Genomic DNA, 10,362 nt, shown 5'->3' with positions numbered 1-10,362 from the left:
ACCTTCCCTACCTTTCATTGACATTAAAAAACTCAAAGCTAAGCATGATAATATCAGCTATTTTTGTTAACTTCATAATCATTGAACTTCCAACCTGCAGTGGCTCCATGCAATGCCAATGGGACAGCCAGCTTAACAACCAACTGGTTAACAGACATAATTACACTGAGCATTTTGCTTTAGTTGGCCTTAGGGAAGGTTTTTATACTATATTTTGCAATACTGTTTATTTATGTGATACTTTTGAATTGGTTTAGGAGAGAAAAGAGAAACAAATAACAGAAGTAACTCTGCTTTATTTTGTCATAAAAAATGATTTTTCCCCCCTGATAACACTAACAGTTTCAGAATCTATCAGTACATTCAGTTAATGGCAACTTTGCTAGTGTAAAATGTAATTTTTATAATTTAGTTAACCTACATAACAATCCTCAATTGAATTCTCTACTACTGAACTGAAATTCTTGCAGCACCCAGTTTGGATGTGAGCCACTTTCTCAAGATTGTTTTTTACAGTCTCCATGTTTTGGCTCTGACATCCAAAATATTTGTCACATTTGTGGCCACAACTGTAACCATAGATTTAGTTCAGTTAACCGTTGTCATTAAGAGAAGAGCATCATCGTGTGTGAGAGTTGGAGAGATAACATTTGGAAGATAAACATGGCAATAACAATCAGAGAATTATCCCCAGAACCCATTTTAATACACTTAGGGCATTCATCACTAGCTGACACTGCATTTGATCTGGTACATAATGTCAGCAATGCAACAATACGAGTGACTCAACCTTGAGTATTTGCCGCTATTTAGAAATAATCCAATGACAAAATGGGAATCATGTTGTTTTTTCTTCCCGTGCTGTATATAATCTCTTTCATACTGTCAGCAATTCATTGTTCTACAGGGAAATAAATAGCTTTTGAAGTAATATCCTCATCACTGGAGGAAAATGAATCAATATTAAGTTGCAAACCTTACAGTGCATATAAAGCAACTGATGTCAGTCCTTGCAGTGTTACTAGTTCTAAAAATAAAAGAAGCCCATCAGGTCTTTACATTTTCTGCATCTTATTTACACGGCTCTCTGTCTGCACATTCAGACATAAACTCAGCAATATCAGTGTGCTGCACCTGTCCTGCTTAGTTTAGCGAATGGGCCACTGAAAATTATTAAAATATTTGTATTTCAAACACAATCAAGTTTCAGGTGAGTCCATGTCATAACATATAATATATGTTGCTAAAAGGTGCAGGAAATGCCAGAATTGACTTATCATAATATACATTCACATGGAATTTATATGATATTTATATTTATATTTATATATTGCAGGAACAGAAAAACATAGGGACAGACAACCTAAAAAACGTAATTAAACTCAGGAAGTGATATTAGATAATATCGAGCTGAGCAGCACCCATTTTGTATTGTGATGTCAATCAGCATACAAATATGTGGACCTAATTCATCAGTCTAAATCATATTATTATAAGAATGATATATTATTACATCTGATAATAATATATAATATATAATAACATCCAGCAGTATTGAATATTTAAATTAAGTTTCATCCCCTTAAGTGAGGGAAATATGTTTAACAAGGAAGAGAATTCCTACAGTGTTCAATCAGTGAGGATGTAAACACCTTCAGATTAAAGCAGAAAATTAACACTTAAGCTTCACACTTAGTGTTTAATTTTAAATCCAGTATGCTGGAGCCTAAACAATAAATGACTATCACTGTCTTTCTTGGCAACACTGTAATTCTGGTACACAGTATATTATTTACAATGGATTATTGTGCAGACAGCCACAGGAAAAATTCATATGCATTCTGTTAGCGCTCAAAGGCAAACATAATATGGATTTAACTGACTTTACTATGGGTACGGTGGGGCAGTGCTATATACAGTTGCCTCAGGGTTTGAACCACTGAATGACTGGCACTTTTCTATATGGTGTTTGAATGTTCTTTTGGTGATTGTTTGGGTTTTTTCCAAGCGTTCCAGTTTCCTCCCACAGTCTAAGGCATGACTGTTAACAGTCTGAGACTGAACTCTATCCTCCTACAGCATTCTAAATTGGTTTTAGGTCTACATGTGAGCATCAGTGGCTGTCTGTCTCTTGGCTATCTCTTTGTTAACCCTGTGATGCACTAGCAACTTATCTCAAGAGTTTGTCTTTGGAGTGTGACAAGAAGCCAGAGTACTCTGATGGAGTACACACGCACATGGAGAACATCCACACAGAAATCCACCAGGACACATTACAAAAAGAATGATTGAATTATTGATTGATAGACTGATAGAAAGAGCTAGAGTGGTCAGTTGGTGTCTGCTCCAAAGATCTGGACAGGGCAACTTCAAGCTAATGTTCTGCAAAACCCAGGTTGCAGCATTATTTTAGTGTGTCCTAGTACCCTCTCCAATTTGAAGGCCAAGTTCCATATAATATGGGATGTCAAAGACAGGGTACACTGGCAGCTGGTGGATTTTGGTGGATGCAGTGTGATGGTGTTGGGCAGCATATCCCTCACTGGCAACGTTTGTCATCACTGGAGCCAATCCCGACACTGAGAGATCAACTTGAGAATCTGCAACAAGTGGCAATCCCATATCTCCACAGTCTGAGACTGAACTCTATCCTCCAACATGACAACACTCGTCCTCACAGAGCAGGGTTTATCAGGGACTCCCTCCAGACTCCCTTGTGAGTGTAGAGGTTGGAATGGCCTGCCTACAGTGCTGATCTTAACCCTACTGAACACTTGTGGGATCAGCTTTTGCATGCTGTTTATGTCAGAAACACACAATCACACTGGCTGACTTGCTGCAAATGCTGGATGAAGAATGAGATGCCATCCCACGGCAGCGTGGTACTATGCTGGTCACTAGCATGAGGATGAAAGGCCAGGCTTTTGCAGCTGTGCATGGTTGTTCCAGATGCTACCAAGGTACCTGCTTGTTAAATTAATACATTTGTTGAATGTCAATTTGTCTAAAGTTTTTCATGGGTGCAACCCACATACTCAATTAAGGAGAAATAAACAGGCTCCAGACTTCCCTCAATTTTCAAGGCTTCTGGGAAAGAATCTGCGCTTCAAGGACAATTTTTTCCTCAATTATTTGACACAATTTAATGACATTTATATGAAAAGAAACCTGACAACCTGAGTAAATACAAAATTCTGTTCTGACAACATTGTATTTTATTCTATTGTATATAGTATCTTATTCTATTGTGTACAGTATCTTATTCTTATTCTTATTCTCTTATCTTATTCAAACGTTTTTGCTACTGTAACTTTGCACTCTCCACTTTCTGCTGTAAGATAACAAATTTTCCACATGTGGGACTAATAAAAGTTATCTTATCTTTTAATTGCTGATTTAACTTACTAAGGGAAAAAGTAACTACCCTGCTTGTTAAATAATTAATTAACTGTGATTAAACACTTTTTAAATGCATTTATTTTTATTTAGGGGCAGCATGGTGATGCTGTAGTTAACACTGTTGTCTCACAGGAAGAATGTCCTGTGTTCGAATCCACCATCTGGCTGGAGCCTTTCAGTGTGTTTGTATGTTCTCCCTGTGTCTGTGTGGGTTCCCTCTGAGGCTTCTAGTCACACTCCAAAGACAGCCTCCTGGATAGGTTGCTAGTGCATCACAGGTTTAACAAAGAAACAGACATGAGACAGATGGCTACTCGTGCTCATATTTACACCTACAGCCAATCTAGGAATCCCAATTAACTTAACAGCCAAATGCTTGATTGCAGGTTTGCTGCCAATGGTGGCACAACCAGTTATTAGGTTTAGGGGGCAATGACTTTTGCCAGGTAGATTTGGATAGCTTTTTTTCTTAATGAATGGTATTTTCAATTAAAATCTATATATTTTTTTTACACTCGGTATCTTAGTCTAATAGGAGAATCTGTTTGATGTGTCTGAAACATTTAAGTATGACAAATATGCAAACAAATTACTAATCAGGAATGGGACAATTACTTCTTCACAGCAATACTGAAGAGCTGTTCAACCAACATGTTTGTGATAATTTGAAAACACTTGAGAGTTGGATAAAAAAACCCCCATATCATTCTTTAAGTGCATTTGTATTTGTTTATGTGTTTGTCTGTAGAAAATACAAACACATACACAAGCATATGTGTCATTCAACTTCGAGTGTCATGGCCATCTGTCAGTCATAGAGTCAAAAAACGCAATACCCCCTTTAATCCACCAACGGTACATTACTTGTTGGCATCCATTTCATCCACTGAACATCAATCCGGTGCAATGGTATAATGGTCCTGTCAACACTGACAGTGGAGAGGCATTACCTTCACCTTGGTTATATAGATGTAAGTCATTTTATGGCTACCTAGTGATAATGCTGTCAGAAAGTAAAAAAGGCAGAAAGATAGGCAGAAAGGAATAGACAAGCGCCTGGAACAGAAAAGAAGGTAACAAAGGAAACAAAAAATGAAAAAAAAAAAAGGATAGATATTATAATTTTATGCCTGCTTCTAATATGACTCACTTTATTAGGAACTACTGATCCGGTTTGACAATAGAGAAACTGCTTCAGATTTCCATTAATGAGCCTTCCAGATGCAATAAGCATGATGTAATTAATCACATCAAAGCATCAATGTGTCATTAGATCCTCAAGACTTATTAATTCTTGAAATCAGGACACTAAGTGACCCATGTAAATTTATGATGTTGTGTTTCCATTGTGCATTTTGGGTATTACATCTTGTCTTTGACATAGCTATCCATTATTTCTTTCTATGCTGGCAGAAGCACAGTGAGCACAATATTGCAATGATCCCACTTCAATTTTACAAAGGGCATGACCCTGGTCTCCCCGGAGAATGCGGTGATAACGGATAGGTACAATTCATTTCCAGACCAAACCTAAACAGAGAGAAACATATAAAGTCTAACCTAATATGGCAAACTCTTGCCAGAGTGCAGACATAGCAGAGTGCATTCACACCAATTACTTTTGGAGGAGCTCAGTCAAACTCTGGAGTGCCTTCCCTTTTGGTTAGGCTCATTTTGGCGGGTGAGAACACTGTCATCTGAACTTCACAATTCAGGTCTCACTCCTGTATAGGGTGACTTGAAAGTAGTTGACCCCGACTGAGAATGTAATCCAGAACTAACAACAGAAAATAGTGTGAAAAAGTGGCGCTGTCTACTTATAAGGAGTTAGAAGCTGACATTGATAGCTAGTAAGACATACTATGCCATAAAAGAAAAAACATACTCAGCTTTCTCTTCCTACTTTGCTAAACAATGTATACTATAAAGTGTAAATTAAGTCAAAAGGGATCCAAATATTAAGTATCCATGGATAAAATGGGAGATGACTTCTATGCAGCAAAACAATTGTCCAAATTCTCCCATTAATAAGCTTTTGTGTTTATATATATGTATCCCTATTGAAACATTTGCTTGTATATATGCAAGTATGAACGCAAACTCTAACAAATCCAAAACTTTTGAGAGAAAACAAATTGAGATTTTGACTGCTCCATTAGTTTTACCTTCGCTTCTATAGTCCTCCTGAGAGCTATGCAGACTCAGGGCTGACAGGGGGTGACTGGAGAAAGCAGGCCAGTCAGGAGTCACCAGCCCACTGCTGTAGTGTTGAGGTCTGCCGCGTGAGTTGAGCACTGAAGAAGAGCTGTCTGGCTTCATTCGTAATACTGCTGCATATGATATAGGCCGTGCTGCAACAGCTCTTGCAAAATCTGGGGGGGAAAAAAATGTGGAGCACAGTTTAAGGATAAATCATTTATGTTCAGGATGTTAACTGAAACTGAAGTTAAATTTGTCAACAATAACAACAAATTCAGTTTTAGTGGATATTTGTTGCAGCAAGTCGATGTCCAAATTGAAAGAACAAATTATGAAAGCACTAACCTTTTTAATAAATAAGAAAGAGAAAAGTACTCCAGTGTAGTATATAGTATAAAACTCAGCAGCAAAACAACTCTAGTCAGTTTTCATTCTGCAAGGAATAGAATAACTTGGAGCAAACTAGTGCTTACAAACGAGGCATAGCACACAGGCAAAAATAAAGGAGAAAGCAGGTGTGTCGTAAAACTCAGAGAGTGAAATAAACAGAAAAAAACACCTTACAATGTCTAAAAAATGCATAGAAATGATATAGTTGATCTAATTTCTGAGTAAAATTGTAACCACAAGGTCTAAGAGATTTGTGTAAGATTAAATATCTGTCTGTTAAAGTCCCAATTTCCACCTAATATAAAAGTCATTTTCAAAATCACTACCACAGTACCTGTTAAAAAGGTGTGAAATTACCCATAAAGATTCTAATTTCTTTTTTCAAACATTTTTTTTATTCTACAATTTAAATCTAGGAGTCTGTTTTCCCATTTGCCTCTCATACCGTCAGTTTTTTGTTTTTTTTTGGAGCATCTGCTGCGTAGCACCATTTGATGTACTGACTAAAAAGGCACTTATGATGCCTTAGGTGAAAACATGCAGTTCTTAAAAGGAACCACAGACACACTGCATATTCTGGAGATTACTGTCATCAAAGTCTCAAATTGAATAAAATGGTAAGTGTAACAGAACAGGAGAGAAACAGATTCCTTTAAAGTCAAAGAGACCGTGGAGGTTCAGAATAATATCCTCTCTGAAAAAAGATGTCGAGGCTGTCACTAGTCATCGCTGTCACCATAAATGTCTGCAGCTTATTTCTGAAGAATTCAGTCCACTTTTTTAATGGTATTGTTCCAATTCGTTTTACTTTTGTGATACTATTAATATAACTCAAGAAAACATAAACAATTAGTGTATTTTTCTGCTTGAAATTTAATCCTCGTTTCACACGTTTCAAAGCAACTGAACGATACAGCTAAGGAATAGCTAAAATTACTGGTACTATGGAACCAATCCTGTGCAAATATATGGCTCAAACTAAAATGCACAAGACTATAATCTTAAAGCTCAAGAAGAACTTAATCAGATATCTGCAAAGAAGGGTGGGAGTTTCTTACCCTACATGATAAAGTGCTGTGAAAGAACTGAACAAAACTGAGAAATAATTATGTGTCCTTGGGGACTTGTCAGCTGCAAAAAAAAAAAAAAAAAAGCAATCTACAAATGGAGAGCAGGCAATTACAGTATTACATATTCTGCTGAGAAACAGGATATGGAACTCCATTTGAAATTAAAGATACTGTGAGTTTGAACATTGAAAAGCAAAGCAATTAGTAGATGGTTGGTAGTCAGTTAAACCATTTATCCTGCCAAAAATCAGCTTAGTTTGTGGTATAAATCATATTCTCACTGCTGATGCCTGCAACAGTACCTTTCAGTACTTCATTAAATGTGCCTTTAACACCTGGAAAGGTACAAATCGTATTAACTTGAGAGAGAATTCCAAAATACAATTTTAGCTACTTTTTAGAGCCTCAGTAATACGGCTTAATGGCATTGTAATAATGCAATGCATTTATATTAGCACTGTTTGTAATGTTCAACATAAATATTTTAAATGCAGTATTTGTTAAAAATCACAATCTTCGCATCCAAGTCTGTGAATGGTTGGTTTTGTGGAACATTTATAATGTGTACAGAAAGAGTTGAGCGTGTAGGGTGCAGAGATGTTGAGCAACACACTGAGAGCAGGTCCGCAGATATCTGTCAGCACACAGAGCAGAAATCTGAGCAAGAGCAAATGCAACAACTGAGCGAGAGGGGCTGTTATTGTGTGTGTATATGGATAATAGCAAACACTGAAATACATTTCTTGCACGCAGCAATGAATTTTGTTTGCTCAAATTAAGCTTTTCTTTGCTCAAAATAATTTTCTCCTCAAAATGCAACATTTGCACTTGCAATTTTTTTTAAATGTGCGCCCAGAATAGAGGCACAAAAATAATGCCATATCCTGTCATCCCATGCATTACCTGCATGGGAGGAGCATGGTCCCCCATCAGAGTCCAGTGGGGGTCAGGAGCGCTACTACAGGGTCCCATACCTACCATCCTAGATTTTGTATACCCAAATCCAGTGGAATTTGCATGGTTGAGGATGGCCCAGGAAAATATTCTCCCAGCAGATGCAACAAAACGCTTCAGTTTCCAGATATTATTGGATCACCTTAAGCTGCTTATTGCTGACTCCTGTAGCAACTTTAGGTTCCCTTATACCAACACAATGGATGCCCTCAACCAGCAGTATGGATAGCTGACCCGTCAGCGTATTGCAGAGTTAATGGACAGGCAACTTCTCATATCAGGAGATACCAAGACCTTCAGGATATTTGGTCTAAAGGTACGATTACTGGTCAGCATGCTTTCACAGTTACGGAGGGAAGGAATTGTAGAGATGGAATGTGGGTCTCATGTGTCAAGGCTGCTTGAGAAACTGACCCATGGTATTAGGTCTAGTTTCCAGCAGTGACACATTCACCCTCAGAAAATTCTTGTTCCTACACTTAAGGACTTCTCCCACATGCTTGAAAATGAGCTTTGAAAACCCAGTTGTTACCACACAGACGAGGGCCCTCAGTCACGAGAGATGCTCTCTTTGTGACAGGCTACTAGTAACAAATTGCCTAAAGATATGGTTTAAATTTCATTTTTTGCTAAGTTATCTATAATGTGTAGACACAAAAGTGTCTCATCCTTAGAGTTAGGGGCCTTCAAGGATTCACAGGTCAGTGCCAATAAATCTATGAAAATGGTCAGGTCAGTGTATTTTAAATCCAATCATTGGAAACGGGTGAAAAACTTTGAAAGCGCTTGAAGACAATTGCTCGAGACCACTTTAAAAATATAGCAAAGAAGTTTGACTCTTTAGTAGACAAAATATATAGACATGAGGTGTACTTTTGCACAGTATTGTAGTTACTTATGTATGAGATGATGGGTATGCAGCCTGGCAACATGACCCTGTAGGCCTGGTGTAGGGTAAAGAAACCCTGGAGAAAAACTAGAAAGATCTGTCATGCCCTGCAATGAACATTTAGAGTCACACAGGAATACAGAGTGAGTCACACAAAGTTCTGCTTATGATCGTGTTTGTCACACTGATTTTTTTTTTGCAATTCAAGCAGAGCTCAGAACATAATATATAACTGAATTTTTTATAAGGGAGCTGAGGCCAAGCTATCAGAAGCAGACTGGTCTTAAGCATATTTGATGCAAAAATGTATAAAGCAACTTAGTATCTTTGACTGACAGCTAAGATGTAATGGTTGAAAGAAGCTGAATGATTACAAGGAAACAGCTTGTAATAAAACAGGTTGATCTATTAAAAGATGACAGCTGCAATGACTTCATTTAGTCAAGATTTAAAATACTGTCAGGACATACAGCTCATTTCTCTCGCTAAACAGGACATCTCCACGTAAACATGCCGTATCTCATCAATGCCATTTGGCATACTTCCTGCAGTGGAAATAAATAATAATGTTACTAGATTCTTCAGACTTTAACGGTGATAAATAATAATGACTACAACACTATGAATGTGCATATATAGAAACGGATGTATCATTTTGTAACCAAACCACAGCACCTAAAATCAGAATCAAATCATTAGGATACCTGAGAGATTTCCAGTCCTAAGAAGTACAAAACTATGAGGGGTAATTTTTACCAAAGGACTAGTGAATCAAATAAAAGCTTACCCCAAGAGTATTAACACAAGCCTTTGATGCAAATTCAGACTGGGCCGGAACCATAAAAAAATAGCCCAGAAGTGTTTTTCACAGTACAAAATGAGTCATACTTATAGGGAGTGAATGGTTGTCTGTCCCTATGTGTTAGCCCTGCGACAGACTGGCGACCTGTCCAGGGTGTACCCCGCCTTTCGCCCTATGACGGCTGGGATAGGCGACCCTGAAAAGGATAAGCGGAAGCGAATGGATGGATGGATGGATGGATGGGATTTTAAAATACTCATGTGCTTGAGCAACATTATGGTTTCATTTAATATATAACATACTGTAGCTATTGTAGGACTATCACAATTCTGACACACTAAGATCTGATAATCTAGTGTTTTTTAAATATTAAGGTCTAAGTAGCTTTCATTTTTTTACATTGTATTATACTTGATGTACCTAAGTGTCCCTAAAGTAATAAACCAGTAAGACAGTCAGAATTCTTGATTTCCTAACCGTTGGAATAAATAAAGCATTTTTTATATCCTATCTTGTCTTGACCTTTGTGAAACAATATAATACTTGTCATTGCTTTTATAGGTCTAATTGTATTATTAATTGTTTTAATAGCTTTTACAATACATATATAGACTTAGCACGTGAATTATACTTCTGCGTCAGATCTACATCATAACTTT

At 37.3% G+C, this 10,362-nt stretch overlaps 1 protein-coding gene across 4 annotated transcripts in view; it reads right to left on the bottom strand.

The window, feature by feature from the left end:
• The window catches only part of cntn5 (contactin 5), a 115,799-nt gene that overhangs the window by 61,104 nt on the left and 44,333 nt on the right, over positions 1 to 10,362 (bottom strand). For all 4 annotated transcript variants that reach the window (XM_005735931.1, XM_005735932.1, XM_005735933.1 and 1 more), the window contains exon 3: positions 5,565 to 5,771. In XM_005735931.1, coding sequence (XP_005735988.1) covers positions 5,565 to 5,771 — 207 coding nt within the window. The remainder of the gene's footprint in view (positions 1 to 5,564; positions 5,772 to 10,362) is intronic.

This window comes from Pundamilia nyererei, unplaced genomic scaffold, assembly GCF_000239375.1.
Source record: "Pundamilia nyererei isolate P.nyererei 1_Seehausen unplaced genomic scaffold, PunNye1.0 scaffold00066, whole genome shotgun sequence".
Classification (NCBI taxonomy): Eukaryota; Metazoa; Chordata; class Actinopteri; order Cichliformes; family Cichlidae; genus Pundamilia; species Pundamilia nyererei.
This window is presented reverse-complemented; position numbering and strand designations above follow the sequence as displayed.